This window comes from Canis lupus, chromosome 18, assembly GCF_048164855.1.
Source record: "Canis lupus baileyi chromosome 18, mCanLup2.hap1, whole genome shotgun sequence".
Taxonomy (NCBI): domain Eukaryota; kingdom Metazoa; phylum Chordata; class Mammalia; order Carnivora; family Canidae; genus Canis; species Canis lupus.
The window spans coordinates 37,459,080-37,480,463 of NC_132855.1; the positions used below are offsets into that span (position 1 = coordinate 37,459,080).

Sequence of the window (21,384 nt, forward strand, 5' to 3'; positions counted from 1 at the left end):
CTAGACAAATTATTTTAGAACTAGAGGTTTGTACCTTTGGATTCCTTTTATATACTTCACCCACCCACCCCCAACTCCCAGCAACCATCAATCTGTTCTTTGTATCTGTGAGCTTGTTTTTTTTTTTTTTTAAGATTCCACATATAAGTGAGATCATGTTTGATCATGTTTGTCTTTTATTTATTTCACTTAGGTGAAGTGTAATGCTCTCAAGGTCCATTCATGTTGCTGCTAAGGGCAAGATTTCATTCTTTTTTTTTTTTTTTCTTAAAGATTTATTTATTTATTCATGAGAGAGAGAGAAAGGCAGAGACACAGGCAGAGGCAGAAGCAGGCTCCATGCAGGGAGCCCGACGTGGGACTCGATCCTGGGTCTCCAGGATCAGGCCCTGGGCTGAAGGCAGCGCTGAACTGCTGAGCTGCCCAGGATTTCATTCTTTTTTATGGATGAATACTGCATTGTATATACATAACACCATTTCTTTATCCATCTGTTGATGAATATTTTGGATTGCTTCTATACTTTGTCTATTGTAAATAACGCTCCAATGAACATAGCGGGGGTGCATGTATCTTTTCAGGTTAGTGTTTTTGTCTTCTTTGGAATAAATACCCAGAAGTAGAACTGCTGGATCATAGGGTGGCTCTATTTTTAATTTTTTGAGGAAACTCCATACTGTTTTCCATAATGACTCTACCAATTTACATTCTTACCAACAATGCAAAAGTGTTTCCTTTTTTCCACATCCTGACCAACACTTGTTATCTCTTGTCTTTTTTCTAACAGTCATTCTGACAGGTAGGAAGTGATATATCTCACTGTAGTTTTGATTACATTTCCCTGATCACCAGGGATGCTGAGCATCTTTTCAGGTACCTTCTGGTCATCCAAATGTATTTTTTTGAAAAATGGGTATTAAGATCTTCTATCCATTTTTTAGCTGGACTGTGTGTTCTTTTGGTGTTGAGTTATAGGAGTTCTTTGCTATCTGGGATATAATTCGTAAATATTTTCTCCTGTTCAATAGGATGCCTTTTCATTTTGTTTATGGCTTCCTTTGTATGCAAAAGCTTTTTTTAGTCTGATGTAGTCCCACTTGGTAATTTTGCTTTTGCTGCCTTTGCTTTTAATGTCAAATCCAAAAAATCATCATCAACACATATCAAGGAGCTGTATTTTCTTCTAGAATTTTTTATAGTTTGAGATCTTACATTCAAGTCATTAGTCCATTTGAGATAAGTTTTGTGTATAGTATATGATAGTGGTCCAGTTTCCTCAATGTCATTTATTGAGGAGACTTGTTCTTTCCCTGTTATATATTCTTTGCTCCTTTGTAATACTTTAAATAATGACATATGCATGGGTTTATTTCTGGGTTCTCTATTCTATTCCATTGATCTATGTGTATGTTTTTACCCAGTACCATATTACCCTGATTATAAAGCTTTGTGATATAGTTTGAGATAAGGGATTATGATGTCTCCAGCTTTGTTCTTTTTCAGGATGCTTTAGTTATTCGGGGTCTTTTGAGGCTCAATATAAATCTTAGGATTGTTTGTTCTATTTCTGTGAAAAATGCCACCAGAATTTTGACAGAGATTGTACTCAATCTGTATGTAGACTGCTTTTAGAAGAATGAACATTGTAACAATAGTAATTCTTCCAATCCATAAGCATGGAGTATCTCTCTATTTACCTGAGTCTTCTTCAATTTCTTTAGGCAATGTATTATATAGTTTTCAGCATACAGAACTTTCACCTCCTTGATTAGATTATTTCCTGGGTATATTATTCTATTGATGCAATTATAAATGGAATTTTCTTAAAATCTCTAATACATTATTAGCATAAAGAAACATTAACAGATTTCCGTATATTGATCTTGTATTCTGCAACTTCATAGTGAATTCATTTATTAGTTCTATGAGCCTTTTGGAGTCTTTAGGATCTTCTATACATAGCATCAAGTCATCTGCAAATACTTCTTCCTTTCCAATATGAAAGCCTTTTATTTCTTTTTCTTGCATGACTGCTCTGGCTAAGACACCCAATATTGTGTTGAATAAAAGTGGTGAGAGTGTGCATCCTTATTTTGTTCCTGATAACAGAGAAAAAGCTTTCAGCTTTTCACCACTGACTAAGATGTTAGCTATGGGCTTGTCACAGATGACCTTTATTGTGTTGAGATACATTCTTTCCATACATATTTTTTTTGAAATTTTTTTTAATCACAAATGAATGTTGAATTCTGCCCAATGCTCTTTCCACATCTACTGAGAAAGTTATATGATTTTTTATCCTTCATTTTGTTAATGTGGTGGATCACACTGAACAATTTGCAGCTGTTGAACCATCCTTGCATCCCTGGAATAAATCCCACTGATCACAGTGTACGATCCTTTTAATGTATTGTTGAATTAGGTCTGCTAAAATTTTGTTGAGGTTTTTTGCATCTAAATTTATCAGGAATATAGGCCTATAATTTTCTTTTCTTGTAGTGTCCCTGTCTGGTTTTGGTGTACCAGCTCTTTCTTTAAAGCTTCTTCCCATATTAAGTCTCATGGCCAAACTTAAAGTGGGCAGAAAAGTAAAATCCTACCACGTGCCATGGAGAGAATGTATGTATTTGTGAGGAGCCTTTATCACTACTATACCTGGGAATTCAGAAGAAGCATCTTTTATTATTGCTCCAGATTCTTGATTGTTTGACCACTTTATAAAAACTATATGCATTACTTTCTCATTTAAAAACATGCTCACATTCAGAATTTTAAATGTGTCCAGAGATGAAGTTTTAGACTGTATGCTGAAAACTAAAAAGAATATTACTGTCCGATAACTGTAACTGCAAGTTCAATTTTAGGAGTTGGCAAATTTAAACACGTTTTTTTGTTTGTTTGTTTGTTTAAAAAAAGGTTGTATCTGCAAGGCCAATGTATTAAAGTAATATTAAATTCCACACATGGTTTTTAGTTTTTATTTCTATTAATCTATATGGATTATTCTAATAAGCTGGCAATGATCCATTTCTTCATTGGCCTGAAACATGTGAAGCCATCTCTTCCACTTCTCAGAATAAATATGCGATTCTACAAATTGGGGATTACTAACTTCAATTTATAGAAAAGGAAAGTGAAGTTTGGATCACATGACAGTTAATTTGTTGGGCCACGATTATTTTCCCAACATTTTATGTAAAAAACTTCAAACATACCAGTTTACTGAAAAAAACTGCATAGTGAGCACTCATAAAGTCTACAGATTCTATATGTAACACTTTGCTTTATTTGCTTCATCATATAGACATCAATTGATCTTATTTTTTATTCATTTCAAAGTAAGCTGCAGATAGCAGTATACTTTACCTCTAAACATCTGAATAGAGCACAAAACTTGTTTATTGTTCTATATTTTAAAAATGAAGTTATATAGTAAAATACACAAGTGTATACTCATACAAGTTCTAATAAACATATCCACCCATATAACTGAAACCTCTATCATCAAGATATACAAAACTTCCGCTATCCCAGAAGGTTCTCTCATATTGGGTCTTGACTTGACCACATAATCCATCTCCAAAGTCCACAGTGTTTTTTACAACACTATGCTACTTCTTTCTAAAAGGCGCAGTGTTTAAGCATATTAAACATTAAGAATTTTGGATCCCTGGGTGGCGCAGCGGTTTCGCGCCTGCCTTTGGCCCAGGGCACGATCCTGGAGACCCGGGATCGAATCCCACGTCAGGCTCCCGGTGCATGGAGCCTGCTTCTCCCTCTGCCTGTGTCTCTGCCTCTCTCTCTCTCTGTGTGTGTGTGACTATCATAAATAAATAAAAATTTAAAAAAAAATTAAGAATTTTATTCCTACCTCTCAATAATTACGATGTTGAAATATGGAAACATGAAAGGAAGAAAGCACTAGAGCAACCCTCCACCAAAACCAGACAGCCTTGATATTTAGTATCTGTAGTAAGTGGTCTGTACCATGTTCTCACCACTGACTTCCCCTAAATAAAAACTTCTATGTGCCTCCCTAAGAGTTCAAGAGTTAACCTAAGAGGAATGGATGTGACAATAAGAAAAACATTTCATATGTTCATCTCTTTTCTATCTTCAATTAAACCAAAAGAGGCTTAGGGGTAAGACCATTTATTATGCTTCTGAAGCAAGCACTAGGTTAAGTGCCACATGCTTTGGTGGTTACTGAGAGGGGCAGTGGGAGACTGGAGAAAAAGCAAAAGCTTTGGAATCAACCAAATCTGGGTTCAAATCTCTTCATTTATTAGCTATATAAACAACAAATTTACTTAACTTCTCCATGCCTCAGTCTCTCAACTGTAAAATGAGGCCTATGTTTTACCTTCCCTTCAATGTACTTTCTCAAATAAATGATCTACATAGAGATCCAGGCAGACCTCTGCTCTGGAACTCAAGTGGGTTGGGGAAAATTGCTCTGGCCCTTTTCAAGTCACACCCCTCCTCACAGGTGAAGAGACCATAGGTCCAAAAGGACATACATAACATGAGTCCACACTTCGGCCACAGTCTATGCCCTAGGTAATCTAGAGCCAAGAATTCCTTGCCTAAACAGAGTAGCCTTGCCTCTAAGGTCTGAAAGAACATAATCCTTGGGTCTCACTGGCTGAAAGAATATGAATGAAGTGTGGATGTGAGGACTGGGGGATTGAAATATATGTGTGAAGCCACCCCTCAGAGAAGAGAATAGTGCTTGGGGTGGGAAGAGATACAGGTCAGACTCAGAAGGCAGGATGGGCTCAAAGCATGCAGACATGGCACATAAGCCTGAAGAGTGCAACTTCTTAGTTCAAACCTGAAGGTCAAGGTCCATATGAAGGTTTATTTGTCAAAATGGGAGGACAAAACATATTTTATGTAGTAGTTTGTTAATGTATACACACAATGTATGTGGGTCTTCATTTATATTTGCTCCAAACTGCAAATGTTACAAATGAACTCATCTGTATCTACTATTAATTGGTACTGATATCTTCACTTTCAAATATTGTCATATTTAGTCATGTAACATTAGGTTTCACTAACCCTGTCATGCAGATAAAGAAACAAAAAAGCTTAAGAAATCCTTCTAACTCTATAGTACTCTCTCCTTAACTTTTGAATACCTAAGTTTCCCCATCTAATATATTGTCAATATTACACTCAGTGTACCCTGAATCCCTAACTTCAGCCCTTATTCTCCATGACCTCTCTTTCAGCACCTGATAGTATTAACAATTCTTCCTTAGAACATCTTTCCCTTGCTTTTAAGACTAGATCATTTTAGTTATTCTCTTAGCTTTTGCTATTTTTCTGGCTCATCTGTTTCTGGATAGTGTCTGCATAAAGCATATGCTCAATAAAAAGTACCATTTTTTTAATCTAAAAAGTAGAGCTATTATCTTTAAGTACAGTGCCAGTTACTTAGTAGAGGATACAGGCATAGAATACATGTATAGTATTCTACTACGTAAACTAACAGCACCATAAAACTGAAGCTCAGAATGATCGACAAATTAACTTGTATTAGAAAGCTGGCTAGCTAGTATTTCTAGCTTTATGATCCTGAGCAAGTCACTTAACCTCCCTGAGTTTCTGTTTCCCTGTCTGTGTCATCTTATAACGTTCTTGTGAGAATTAAATAAAACTCAGGACATAAAACACACTGCACATGATTCATAGTAAATGTTAACCCCCTCTTCTTTTTGTTGCTTCCAGCTGAATACATTAGCTTTCCCTCTGTGCATTTCCAAAGACTAAGTTCTTGGTCTCTTAGCTTTCTTTCTTTGTATTCCATGTCTACACTTGATCACACTTGTGTAAACCCAACTTCTTCAGAAAGGTGGTCTTGAATTAACTGGGTGCATTTCTAAGTGTCCAGGCCCACATCTCTTTAGTTTTTAAATTTTTTTTTTAAGATTTTACTTATTTATTCATGAGAGATACAAGAGAGAGAGAGAGACCTAGACAAAGGGAGAAGCAGGCTCCTCACAGGGAGCCTGATGTGGAACTCGATCCCCAGACCAGGATCATGCCCTGAACCAAATGCAATTGCTCAAACACTGAGCCACCCAGGTTACCACATCTCTTAGGTTTGGCTAGTTATTTCTACTTGAGAATCCCACTGCCTACCATATCAAACTGATCCTTTTCCTCACAAAATGAAGAGTGGAAGGCAAAAAGACTGGGGATAGGATAAAGTATTACAAAGACCAAATTGATAGGATGGATGTTAAGAAGCTAATTTCATTGTTTCAAGCTTGTCTGAGAAAATTACAAAAAAATTGAGAAGATTCTCATAGATCATTTCCAATTTTTTTTTTCCTTCAGACATGAAACTAATCCATTTCCCTAACCTATGAAACCCAAAATCTTCTCATTCCTTTGGATTCTCTCACAGTTAAGTGCTGTATTCATCAAACATCTGATTATATACTATCTTCTGTTACTGATTTTCATAAATTTACATCTTATCTTCTTGACTATGCTGTAAGTCCCTCAAGGCCAACAACCATTTCTTAAATCTTTAGTATTCTCCATAATGCTGATTGACTACTATTATGAGGCTATGGTCAAGAACTCAGAAATCATAAATTAAGATGATCTCAGATTTTTCCCTAACTTGCAAGGAAAAGCTTCTCAAATCAAAAAGGTTGGGGAACCTTCCACACGTACAAAAGGTGTGACAAACCATCTGTTAATACTTTATAGAACTGTGCAAACTTTTCTCCAAAAATTATTTATATGTTCTTATATAGATACTAGTTATTATATTACTTTCTGTTAAGCAAGTCTTAAAACTATGTCTCAAAAACCATGTAATATAGACTGGCGTGCTATTTATTAAATTTTAAAACTCCTATGACAAAAAATAATTAGCCCAAAGTTTATTAAAAGAAATGGCTTCCTTCTTTGGTTAAATATATTATATTTCAATTTCAGAAAAATTTGATGAAATTACATTTTCTTTACTGTGTTCAAAACAGAATAACTGCAGGATAATAAAACTGATTTTGATTTACTCATTTTACCTGAGTAGCTTTATCTTTCATGCATGAAGGGTAATGAACATGAGGATCCCGTGGCCACTGTCCTGTGAGATAAGGTCCTGTTATCGTATCCAAAGAAGAGGTTCGCCTTATTGTACTAGAGGTTCGAACTTGCTGAGATTTTGGCCTGTCCACTATAAAAAGTGAAAAAAAAAATGAAATTAGTCACTGACAACTTATATAAAATTTAAAATCATTTAAACTTCATACTTTGTACAATGTCACCCTGTCGATTTTCCCTACAATATGTATTTACCCTATTAGCTCTCTGATGTGACCCGATGAAATCTGTAGACCTTCTATGAAGAAGAACACGTTCATATATTAAATCTTGTAGATGCTTCCAGGGCTGTCAGAGACGCCCTGAAGCCCACCCATTCTGAAATCTGCCCACCACCTTCATTACCATAACTTTAATCAAGACTCTCTCAACGTCTCACCTGGACTGCCACTTTCCTGACTGTTATCTCTCTGCATCCATCTCAATCAAATCCTCCAGGGCTACCTCTCATCACCACTAAAGAAACATTTCCATGGTTAATCTTTGTCTCTGACTTAAAGCCTGTATTTTTTACAGTGTGACCCCCATATATCTCAGTGTTTGATGCTTTTGCTAGTCCTCTGTAAGTCCTTGCTATGAAGTGCCAAACAAACTGCAGGTTCCCAAATGTAAGACACTCCCTTCCCTGCCTCTATCTATGCTCCTATTTACTGAACCTACAATTCTCTCCTTTATTGTTCATTTGACAAACTCTTATCTTCAAGACCAACTCAGGTATCACACCAACTCCGTGAAACCTCTCCCAGTGCTTTTCCTTCTGCACCATTGTTTTAAGACATGTGTCCCTCTCTGCTTGCATGCAATTGGTTTGCCCTTCTCCCCAGTCAGTACATAAGTTTAGTCTCTACAGACTGAAAAGGAGTCAATGCTCAATACCTATTTAATCAATTTATTCACAGCTACACAAAAATAACATGTATAAAGAACTTTATATTTTAATTCAATTTCTTCATTTATGAAGAATCTGAAGCCCAGAGGGATAAAATGGAATTGTCCAATGAAACAGAATTGCTAACAAGAGGGAGAGGTAAACAGCACGATCTCCAGACATTCTATACCGTTTAATCAATCTACAACAATATACTTCTCTCCATTTGGCCACTGTTAAGTACCTCTGCTGAAAATTAAAATGAAAATAACAGGGATCCCTGGGTGGCGCAGCGGTTTGGCGCCTGCCTTTGGCCCAGGGCGCGATCCTGGAGACCCGGGATCGAATCCCACATCAGGCTCCCAGTGCATGGAGCCTGCTTCTCCCTCTGCCTATGTCTCTGCCTCTCTCTCTCTGTCTCTCTGTGACTATCATAAATAAACAAAAATTAAAAAAAAAAAATTTTAAAATGAAAATAATGAACTCTACAATTTCTATAATTAAGAGATTACAGAAGGTTTTTCATATAGACATCCCAGTAATTTAGCACCAATGTGCTTTCTATAATAAAATCCCTTGAATTACAAGCTCCAAAGCTCAGGGTCTTCTTATTCAGGGTTACATCTCACATAGAAACTAAAACGCGTTGCACATGACAGTCAAGAAACATTTGTTATTGAACACTGTCCTTTAACTATCTTCTTGAAACCAGAATACATAAGTAGGCTTTTTTTTTTTTTATCAGACAAAACAGCAACACAGCATACACAGGTGCTCTATTATTTACATATCTTAAAACTGCAGTTTTGGTTTCTTCTTTAACCCAAGAGAGTTAGAGAAGATATGAAAATTACAAATTTCCTCCCTATCTTTATTACTTAGCTCTAATTTCATTTCACCATGGGCAGAGAATCTAGGATGACCTATTTCTATCTACTCTTTGCAATTACCTGAAATTTTCTTTGTGATCAAAAACATGGTCAATTTTTATAAACATTTCATGAGTCATGGAGAAGATATATTTTCTGTTTTCAGAATATATAGATCTTTGTCTTGTACATCAACTGAAATAAAAATATAGAATACAGGAATAATACAATTACCAGCTGGATATGTCACAGGTTTAGAGAAGAACTTTCAAATTCCTAAAATACTATTGAGATCTAGTAATTCTCTTCCTTTCTTGCAATTTGTTTGTTTGTTTGTTTATTTATTTATTTATTTATTTATTTGAGAGATTGTGTGAGCACAAGCACAGAAGGGAGGAGAAGAGGGAGAGGGACAAGCAGATTCTGTGCTGAGCATGGAGCCCGAAACGAGGCTTGATCCTAGGACCTTGAGATCATGACCTGAGCTGAAATTCAAGAGTCCGTCACGCAACCAACTGAGCCACCCAGGCACCTCTCTTTCTTGCAAATTTTTATCATTTATATTTTAGTTCTTTGTAATTTAATACATACTGATCCATGAGGTCATCATGGTTTGCACACTTCACCATTATAATCTGTTCCTGTGTATCAATTTGTAAACTCTGTCAAAGTAAACATTATGACCTCCTTGTGCTCTCTATTATAATTTACCTGGTATGCCTATTCTTTTATTTTAAATTTCTTTCAATCATTCTGTTCATGTGTGTCTCTTATATATAGTATATAACTAAGCTTTTTGAAAAAAACTTTGTAGTAAGCCTTCTTCTTGTAGAAGGTAAATTTAACTCTGTATGTTGTTATAATAAATTTAACTTGTCATGTAACATTATTCTTCCTTTTCGTAATACTTCCTTGCTTGCTACTTTCCTCGGTTTCACTGTTTTTTTTTTTTTCTTCTCTCTTCTTGTCATAGCTAGTATCTATGTAGACTATTTTTAGTATTAGAAGTTGTCTTTTATCAATTCTTCCAATTTTCTTTTCTGGCTATAAAAGCAATACCCACAAATATTAGCAACTCTGGGAGACAGAGAAAATTAACATGTCTCTCATAATCTAATTTGTCATTTGTTTGAAATTTTTAGAAGTTACTTTATATTCCCTCCACCAGGAAGACACAAAAAAGCAAGTTATCCCTCTAAAAAAGCCAACATTTATAGTAGTCCACCACTAAATTAAAAAACATCCTACATAAAGGTCAGCTGTAACCAGAAATAGAATCATTATAGGTGAAAAACCTGTACCTAAATTTAAACTGCTCCAAACTATTAAAATGTTGTATGTACTCTACTTACAGCTACTAAAACTTCCCCTAACTTCAAAAACAATGGGGACAATTTTTATGTTTTATAATGAAGAATCTATATAAATAGGCCCCTCGATCTATATTTTTTAATTTATATTTAGTAACTTACTATATATTTTATCACTGGACCTTTGACTATCACTCTCAAAAGATCACATCTTCTCCTCTTAGTGTCCATTCTCTATGATTAGCTACTTTGCTGGAACTGGGTCTTCAAGCTATTTTGCCTAAGTACTCCAATCGGTATATAGTTAAGCATGTAGCAACATGTGTAGTTACTTATCTAATAAATGTAGTATGTACTATATTACTAGTATGCTAAATATTATAAAAACAAACATCTATGATATGGAATGAAAAATTAAAATATACATGTATAAAAAACAGAAGTTATGATGTTTTCTCCCTGTATCTCAGCATTCACTTTAATGGACTTGAAACCGAGTGCTAGACTCTATGTATAGACTGGCCACTCAGCTCTGGCTAATTTCACTATATTACCCTACTGCTTGTGTTACGAATGTGGAGACAAGCATCAAACATTACCAACACTGAAGAAACAAACAAAAGGTATGCCTTAAAAAAAATAAGAACAACACAGTATCCATATCTTGTTACAAAATTCACTCTACCAGTCATCATTCTTTTTAAGAAATTAAAGTATACAAGGCGAATATTCTTGAAAAGCCCTATTTCAAACATATCCTTTAAAGTAAAGATTCTCACCACTTCTCACAACCAGGAAAATTTCAAAGACAGGAAATTATTAATTTCCAAATTATCTTAAGTATAAAAATTCAGAATAGGTTTGAAAATTGGCAAGGATAGTACTTTTTCAGGATATAATTAGCTGTAATAAATAACCCCATCTATCAAAGACAACTATACATTTAGATTTAACAAAAGGTTTATCATAAACAATGCAATTCTACTTCAACAAGATGACCTGTTACTATTATCCAAACTATCATGGCAATGAGTCTTTAACTACCTCAACATCTAAGCCTTGATTCTGACAAATTTTTTATTTACTTCATGGTATTATCTCCCACCAATTCAGGCTTTACAATATAGCGCAATAATGAAAATCAACACTGGTTTTGCATTATTTATATACTCAACACACTAAACTGTTTACTTCATGATTACAGTTGTGATTATAATGTTTTTAGTTTTGAATTGCAAAATCGCAGCATTTCTCTACTAATTATTACAAAATTACCTCAATTCACGTAGATCAAACAAGAGGATACCTTATGAGTTAGAAACAGGCATTATTACAGGCAATCTTTGAATTAATTTAGAAGAGCTTGAATAACTTAATAGAATTGCTAAAATAAATATACTTATGTAAAGTACGAAAGAAAATCAATTAAATAAATACTTATCATTACTTAAGGTAAACAGGCATCAGGAAAACAGTACCTTCCTCAGTGGTGAAACCAGGTAATCATTATTACTAAAGAAAACTTGCTAAATGTCTACCATATGGAAAGTACTGTTACATGTACCAAGGGAAATTACAAAATAAGTTTCAGACTCTCTTCAAGGAGTTTATATACTGTCTGGGAAAGATATGATACCCATCATTAAACTAGAATATAAAGCAGTATATCAATGGCAAATGCACACCAATGAAAGATAGGAAGGCAAACAAGACAAAAAATAAATTGCTCAGCAGACAGCAAGAATGATGCTAACTACACCAAACGAACAGTGAGAGTCTTTGCCATGTCACTTACCAGTCCTGTTGCCAATACCCTTACTCAAATATTTGAGGATAAAATACAGAATAACTAACTTCAGAAAAAAAAAATCACATCTATTTCCAGTACTATCATCATTATATTAGAACCAGAAAAAGACTGTTGATAGCAAGAGTCTGCAAAAAAGTCTTCCTCATTACATTCCTGTAAAGGTTGTGCTTTCCTGACCATCCTCGCGTCCCTGAATAGAAAGCCATGTGGCAGTAGCAGTTGGTAAGCCTGGGGCTCCTCTGAGTACTCACTAAGGATTGTACAAAATAATTCTTGCTCTCTAACAACTGACTGGAAATTCAACTTTAAAGTAATAATAATGAAACAGGTTTAAAGGTTAGAAGCTAAATATTAGATAACCCTGAATTTAAAGAGCAAACTAAGCATTGTTCAAAACAGATAAAACATGCCTAATAGCTAACTGCCAGAGCAATGTAACATGACATTAATTAATTTGTCCCCAACAATTTTTACTTTAGTGGCAATGCCTGAGGATTGACTGGCTAGTGAGTTTGGAAATCTCACACCTTAATTAAGAAGCTAATCCGCAGTGGAAAACAGTACAACTTCCACAAGATAAAAAAAAGTTATTGAATATTGTAAACTTAAAGAACTTTAGCTACAGAATAATATGAAACAAGCCAGCACATCTTCAAACTAACCTTACTAACTGGCAAAGATGATACAGTATTTTTGAGTGCCATAATACAGCCAAACAGAATGTAAACCAACACACAAAATAAAAAGAGTACTCATAACCTTTCTTGGGCTATTAACACACTCCAACCTTTTTTATACCACATCCAATCTACATAAGCAAGTAAAAATAGTCAATTCTCTGTGGTTAGCACTCAATTAATGATTAGCCAAAGCTTTTCATTTATTTACACTTATTACCAAAGCACATCTAAACTTAAAAATAAAAGCATTTAAATAGCAATTTAAAACTTTTTGAAAAAGAGCTATTACTCCCTTAACCATTGTGTAATGACTAGAATGAAATTCAGCCTTTATAACACCATGAATAAACTATGAAGTTTTTTTTTGTTTTTTTACTTCATTCAAAATCCATCATTGATTACAATTATAAAGAATCTTCAAAGCATGCAATGGAACAAAATGCTTAAGACAACTAACCAAGACCAATTTTTCCAGTTGTTTGTATCATGGAACTCATAATAATTAATTTTTAAAATGTCACATTAACAATGCTCACCAACAGTGAGCTCAAAACATACGTATATAATATATAATGTTATTTTGCCTTGACTTTAAGCTCCTGAAGTGTATAAAATCTTTTTATCCTTTCAGTTATCATAGTAAAAGTAATCATGTTTATCACTTAACTTTGTTAACATTCAAAGTGCAAGCAGTAATTAAGTCCCATTATGTATATGTGTATGTATATGCCTTAAAATAACTAGTAGTATTGATTAGAACAATATTAAAACACGCTTTAAAAAATTGGCAATGCTTTTCAGCCACTACGTTAACACCTGGGCATATCCGAGAAGTAAAAGTATTTTAGTATTTTATCTAGAATTCAGACCTTAGGAGATCCAGAATATAAAGACACAAGGCCCTCAGGCAATTCAGTGGTGGACTAAGCAATGGAACTCAAGGATGGGATCCTATGTGGCTTTCTGTTATAAGGACCACTAGAGAGCTTGTTAAAAATGCAAGTTACTGGACCACACTCCTAGAGATTCTAATTAAGAAGTTACACGGTGGAACTGGGTATTAGCATTTTTTGTTTTTAAAACAAATCAGACTGATTCAGGTATGTCATTACAGTTGGGAAACACTGAAGTCCTAAAGCAATGCTTCTCAAAGTGTAAGACTGTTAAATATGCTCATTTCCGTGCCTTATTTCTTATCAGCCATGTGAGACTCTCTGGCACCGGGATCAAGAAATCTAAATTTTTAGTAAGCATCGCAGGTGATTCTTACTGCTACCAAAAGCTTAAGAACCTATGTCTGAAGGATTGGTACTACATCCTTTGGAATTATAGGTGCTCAAGAATAAAATCCTTTAATGACAATAACTTACTCCCATTTAAAGGCACTGAAAGTTTGACTACGATACCTAGGGAAATTTCCTACTGCAAAAATATCAACCAACTCTTTGAAATCTGCTCCTAGCAGGTAAACTTCTAGAATCTAATCATTTTTATTTTTATTAATTTATATTTTTTTAGAGAGTGAGAAAGACTGGGCATGAGTGGCAGGGTGGGGAAGAGGCAGCAGGGAGAGAGGGGGAGAACCTCAAGCAGGCTCAATGCTCAGTGAGGAGCCGGGGACTCCATCTCCCGACTCTGAGAGCATGACCTAAGCTGAAATCAAGAGTCCAATGCTTAACCAACCGAGCACCCAGGCGCCCCTAGAATCTAAAAGTTTAAACACTCATCATCTCCTTCAAAAGATCATTTTCTAAACGTAGTGCCAGCCGAAATAAGAACTTGCAAATTTTAATACAGAGCACTCTAGGCAGAATGCTTAGGGTTGCCCGAAAGATGAGATGACCAAGTTGAGTACAGCTTCTTTTGGACAGAGATCACCCAAATGGGGCATTTTGCATGCAAATAAAAGTTAAGTACAATAAAATTTACTTCCTGAAAAATATGAGGAAGTCTGAAAAAATATATTAAGTAGGTTCCCTTATAAAATGAAAGTGCCAGAGCAAAATAAAATTGAATATATAAGCAAAGTGAAATTTAGATTTTAATAATTAATTTTATTAAAGCATGTAAGCCTGAGTTTATCAAACCTTTACCTTTAACAGAAAATCAATGAGCTTTTCATGATGTCTAACTTAACTTACTCATAATTTCAATCTTCATCACTGAAATAAAAATAACAAATTAACTGAGCCAAGACTAAAGATGTTAAATTGCTTTCCTTCAACCTGAGATGATACAATTCCTAATCTAGTGGAGATCAAGAACAACCATAAATAAATACAGGTTGGAAATATTCTTCCTATTGGCTCACTGAGGTTAACCATAATTTTGCTGAAGATCTATTCTGTTATCAGAGGTTTGCTTCACTATTTCTGTAATGAGAGCTCTTCCTTAAGAGTTATAGTTTTAAATTATTTTCACTATCAAAGAGTTTCTCCTTGATCAAACTTTAATCAGGCTCCTCTGAACTCTTCTCAACTAGGCCCTAATTTTTTGTCTTCCATATTTATCTCTGCACTGTCCAATTTTAGAAAGAATCCCCCACCCTCAATATCCGATCACCCTCGATATCTGATCAGGTTCCTCAACCTCCATCATCCCCCATGTGATATCTGATCACCCTGGCCTGCCTTTTTTTATTTTTTTAAGATTATTTATTTATTTATTCATGAGAAACACACAGAGAGAGAGAGAGAGAGAGAGAGAAAGGCAGAGACACAGGCAGAGGGAGAAGCAGGCTTGCAGGGAGCCTGATGTGGGACTCGATCCCGGGTCTCCAGGATCAGGCCCTGGGCCAAAGGCGGCGCTAAACCGCTGAGCCACTGGGGCTGCCCCACCCTGGCCTGCCTTTAACAATAATTCTGTGAGGCCTGTTTAGCCAGAATCCCTCCTTACACCAATGTTTCCTTCCTCATAGTAATTTTTCATTTATTACTCACCCTGCTCCTTGGCCAAAACTCCCCAACTAATCTGTGCTGTATTCAGAGTTTGAGCCCAATCTCTCTTCCCCACTCCAAATCTCCACCGCAGTGGTCCCTACACCTATCATGACAGTCTCCCTGAATAAAGTTTGCCTAACTTTTCTTTAACAAGTCTCATAATTTTTTCTTTGACTCACTAGCATTGAGTAATTTTCTCCTTACCTGACAGAGAGAAATGATTTTCAAAATAAATCACTAAAAAAGTTTTTTAGCTGTACAACCAATAACTTAAAAATGTAGAAAGGAGACTAGTGTACTTCTCTAGCTCATCTAATGTACATCACTATTGGTCATCTTGTAGAATTATTACTAGATTCAGTTTTCTAGGCCTAGTCCAGGCCTTTACTAATGGCCTTTATGGGTCTTTCTTCCTTGACATATAAGAATATGAGAATACACTGGCCACAAAAAATAAAATCATCAAAATTAAATGAACTTCAGATAAGAAGCAGGAGGGACACCAGATCTGAACATGCTATCTGAAATCAAACTAAAGGGCAAAAACTGACGCCCTCCAAGTATGGGTAGAGTCGGAGACACTAATGGACCAGACCTGGAAGTATGCCACAGAGGCAATCTAGAAAGCATGCAGAAATGACCATATGGCTACCCTGCAGAAATCTGGAAAGGAACCAATCAAGAAGTTGACAAGAGAAGCAAACATGCTTCTGCCCAAACCAAGCCTGACATAGCCTGCAACCTGAGTTCTTTCAAGAAAAACAATTTTTTTTGTTAATTGTAGTCACACAGCCATTTAGGAACAACTTGTCTGGGATTATAGCTCACTCAATCAAATTTGTCTCAAATGGCACATAAGTTGAGGTAAGACATTTGGAGAAAAGTCTTCAGCTTGTTTCTCAGAGAAAACCCAAGGGAGTATCTTTTAAAATCAAGGTTATAAAGAAAACCTCACTAAGATTGCCATAAAGCCTGGTGACAAGCAGTGGAAGGATACACAACAAAGTAAGATGGAGTGCCAACATTTGGAATACATCTGCAAAGAAATTAAATATGTCAGATAAGATGCTAAAGATGTTTTAGTTCGTTGTTTTTGTTTGTTTGTTTTGTTTTTCTGGTGGCAGAATAACAGTCCTTTAAAGAACCCAGGCAAAGTCTTAATAAGTAGAAGGTTCATATGCTTATGAACTTCCAATGAATTCAATTCACAGAGATTCCAAATACCTAAATCCATTATGACTAATGGGCTCATCAGACATTAAAGAAATAATCACAAAGTATTAGAAGCTATAAAAGAGCCAAGATATGATAGTCAAAGATGGAAAGTAATACTGTAATTGAAAGGAAACGAAATACTCTGTAATCAGAAGAGAGAATATTCCATAAAATTTTGCTTCAAAGAGCAAACTTCCAGTTAAAGCATTGGTAGAACTTGGAAAATTTTTAAACAAATGAGGTGGATTCACTATTATATTCTAATTTAAAATATTCTAATTAGATATTATATATCTAATTCTAAGGGAAACAAACAAGTCCCTCCATAATATCCATCACTTAATTAACCAATCCTCCCACACTCCTACCTCTAGTAACAGCAGTTTGTTCTCTATAGTTAAGAGTCTGTCTTCTGGCTTGCCTCTTTTTTTGTTTTTTTGTTGGATGAGCACTGGGTGCTGTATTAAGTGATGAATCACTAAATTCTACACCTGAAACTAATATTACATTGTTAACTGGAATTTAAATAAAAAAACGGGAGGAAAAAGAAAAATAAACGTTATAAAGTGAAAAACAAACAAAAAATGCAAAAAGGCTACAGAATGGGTCACATCTTGACCACAGTATGACAACCAATATTACTGATAAACCTTTGACTTTTAAAGTAGGGAATAACTTCCCCCAAATTGTGATATATAACAAAGGCATTTTTCCTCAATATTTACCTTTTAATGAGGGGGGGAAAAAGTCACAAACAGGAAAAAAAAAACACCCATTTAGAAGTGGATACTACTAGTATTTTTTCAGCTGCTTTTATTTGGAATGTATGTCCATACATACAGTAATACACACACACACACTGGCCTTCTCTATATATATCCAGGAAACAGTTTCACTCCATAATACCAACCTCTTTTTTTATGTTAACATTATGGAAGTTTCTAACCTATATAGAATTTTCTACCCTAGGTAGAGCAGTAAGTCAAAATTCAAGACGGTTCTTCACATAAAAGTTATGACAAAACATTCCAAAAGAAGAAAAGATGGTAGCAGAAAAGATTTTAAAGCTCCCTGTGATAAGAGAGAAATGAAACTAGCCAAACCAAAGACCACGTGACAACATCTGTAACATAACAAGGTCACAAAATAGCATCACAAAAACTTCAAATAGAAGTTAGTAGAGGGACAAGATTCAGAAATTGACCATCATGTTTTCAGCATCTGTCTGAGAGGCAGCATAAGGAAAGTATGTGGGCTTCTGAAGATCACCAAACACTAATCACTACAGGGTAACAAAAGAACACCAATCACTACAGGCTCAATGTAAAGAGCCAATCTGAACACAGGAGTCAAAATTGGGAGGGGGTTCTAGAGGAGTGCAAGAGGACATAACTGAAAAACATCTGAAGTACTGGAACTATGTGACTAGTCTCAAACCTAACAAAAGCTGCTTCCATTACAGAGTCCAACACACAAAAGAGAAATTACCAGGAGTCCAATCCAAGCTGAACATAACAGGAACGATACAAGCAAAGCAAAAGTTAAGTTGAGATAAAGTTGGGGAAGGTAGTCAAGGAGGGTGGTAATGGAAGGAAGAGATTTTAAAGTCATTTTATAAAAACAAGAGAAGTGAGAATACTAGAGTTCTAAAGCTAGAAAAGCTATCCTGAAAGTACAGGAAAATTCATTTCACTTAAAATGTGACCAAAAGAAAAGAAGAGCAAATTAATCCCACATAATTATAAAAGAAAACAGCCTAAGGAATAAGTATGATGGTCCATGGATAACGAAAGCATGCAAGAAAGACATGCCCATATAGGATGAAAATTGTAAAATAATAGTTCTAAACCAGTTAAAAAATCTTTATTTATTTATTAATTCATTCATGAGAGACACAGAGAGAGAGAGAGAGGCAGAGACACAGGCAGACAGAGAAGCAGGCTCCATGCAGGGAGCCTGACGTGGGACTCGACCCCGGAACTCCAGGATCACGCCCTGGGCCGCAGACGCTAAACCACTGAGCCACCCAGGGATCCCCCTAAAAATCTTTTTTTTAAATGACAGAAGCAATGAAAAGACTCAGAATTAGAAAAATTCAGAAGTGATGTGTTTGAGGGCAAGCAGGATATGAAGAGAAGGACCAAACTCAGGAAAGACTTAGAAACGTAAGAAAAATTTATTTCAGGAAGACTAAATGACACAAAGCACAATGGGCAACACCTTAACAGAAACAGAAATTGAACACAAGACAAATTTTATAATTTCAAGATTTCAAGAGAAAATGATTAATATGTACCATAAGCAAGATGGTCCTACATGTTCAATAAGCATCCCTGAAGGAAACCAAAGCAACTAAACAAAAAAATATACAGGCGCCTGGGTGGCTCAGTCGATTGAGTTTCCGACTCTTGATTTTGGCTCACGTCATGATATCAGGGTTGTGAGACTGAGCCCCATATCAGGCTCTGCAGTCAGCACGGGGTCTGCTTGAGATTCTCTCTCTCCCCCTCTCCCTCAACCCCTCCCCTCCTCATGCATGCTCTCTCTAAATAAATAGATATCAGGAAACAAAAAAACTCTCCTAAAATAAAAGATAACTTGAAATTACATATTGAAAGTGTGTGTCTGTGCGTGCGTGCGTGTGTGTGTGTGTGTGTGTGTGTGTGTATCTGGAGAAAATTATCCAGAACAGCCCACATCAAACACATTTTAATAAAGCTAATGTCGTAACCTTCAAATATTCAAGCACAGATAAAAAAACTATAGCTGAGTTCTTGCTACATAAAGTATGGAGAACATGAGGAATATTGTTTCCATGAGTTCTTCCTAAAGAACCTATCAGAGACTAAGCTTCACACAACCAACAGCTTGGAAAGGAATTAATATAAAAAGTGATAGGAGGTATGAGCCACTCAGGTAGTAAGTTTGAAAGGACAAGGGAGGAAATAAAGAACAAAGAGTCTTAAAATAATCTTCAAGGCTGAGAAAGAATTGATTATGACTACTACCATTATGGGATCAAGGGCTTATCACTACTAAAAAAGAAATTATACCATATAAAATGAAATCTTTAGAAATCTGTAGGACAACTGTAATTCCTCTGATTCTGAAAAAAGCTTCTGAAAAAAATTATCAGCATTCTTACCCCTTATCTGAAGAATGAATGAATATGACTCAAAAAGCACTACAGTCTCCTAGACAAGTAAATATTTCTTCTCATGATATCTACACTGAGAATTTGTAAGAATTCTAAATCCAAATATATTTTACCATACAATTTACAAAGTTAAGACTTAAGCACCTAAGTCTAAGCTATAAATACTTTGCTTCAGTAATAATAACTATAGATAAGCTCATAATATAGCATAATAATAGAAGTAGTTAACTCCACGGTTAAATGTAGAAGCTAAGAATAAAAGCCTAGAAAGAAAATTAACTGCTTACCCTCAAGGGTAAGGACAAGGTAAGATAGGACTGCCAGTCAAGCAAATTTACTGATCATAGGCAAATGATAAATGGAAATCTGCACTGGAATATGTGTGGCTACTACTGATCTGCTTAGTTAAAAAGAATCTAATAAATTAAACTTAGTCTATGAGCTTTATTTTCCCCTACATTGTGTCCCCCAATCCAGCAATGGTGAACATGTCATTGACTGGCAAATACACAACTAACTACACTTCTCTATAAAACCAGAACCAATAGGCTGAACAGAATGAAGGCTTCAGAAATAAGGAAACACAGATGTTTATTCTAGCATTCACTTTCCTAAATATTGACACCAAAGAATCAAATGTGTAACTGTGAAGCAGTAGTTTATCCAAAATTGGATGCTTCATTAAAGTTGGAAATGGCCAAAAGCTGCAGGAAACATCCTGAAGGAAAATGTCTTAGACAAATGACACCTTTGTGGAGGCCACGGAGTAAAACAGAACACGGTAAAAACCAGTTCTGTGTTTGCATACGCAGTACACCTTCCACCTCAACAATTCTACAAATATTGTGCATAAAAGGTTGCCAGGAAATGCTGCCAAGGACTGAGAGCAACTTAAGGAAAAATAAAACTACTAGTGGCATGACTAAGTGCAGGGGAAAAGTGTCATAAAATATTTTCAAATAGCATCATATTTTACTCTTCTAAAATAGCCATAGAATTAGTCATTATAATCTTAGTCAAAAATAGTCTATTGATATTGATTGAACTGTGTAGTTCGTCAAAATGGCACTGCCTAGGACCTATGAATGGAACAGAGTCACAAAGTTTCAGAGTTTGTTAGATCTGAATTCATTTTTTTTCCCCCTCAAATGATAAAAGAACAATGTTCCAACCAAATGCCCAAATAACAGACTTTGGTTTTGGATACAGGTTGAATCATTAACAATACTCGAACAGAACAGTTGGGGCGTTTGGAATCAAAACCCTCACATCTCCAGATAGACTGGGGATTGATCTCATTATGGGAGGAAAACCAAGCCACACTAAGCAAATTACACAGAAAAGGTGGATCACCTGGGTTTACATTTACATTTCCCCTCTCTACATTCTTTCCCTTTACCTCTGGTTA

At 35.5% G+C, this 21,384-nt stretch overlaps 1 protein-coding gene across 2 annotated transcripts in view; it reads right to left on the bottom strand.

The window, feature by feature from the left end:
• The window catches only part of GLCCI1 (glucocorticoid induced 1), a 100,309-nt gene that overhangs the window by 60,003 nt on the left and 18,922 nt on the right, over positions 1-21,384 (bottom strand). For both annotated transcript variants that reach the window (XM_072784021.1, XM_072784022.1), the window contains exon 2: positions 7,050-7,201. In XM_072784021.1, the coding sequence (XP_072640122.1) occupies positions 7,050-7,201 (152 nt within the window). The remainder of the gene's footprint in view (positions 1-7,049; positions 7,202-21,384) is intronic.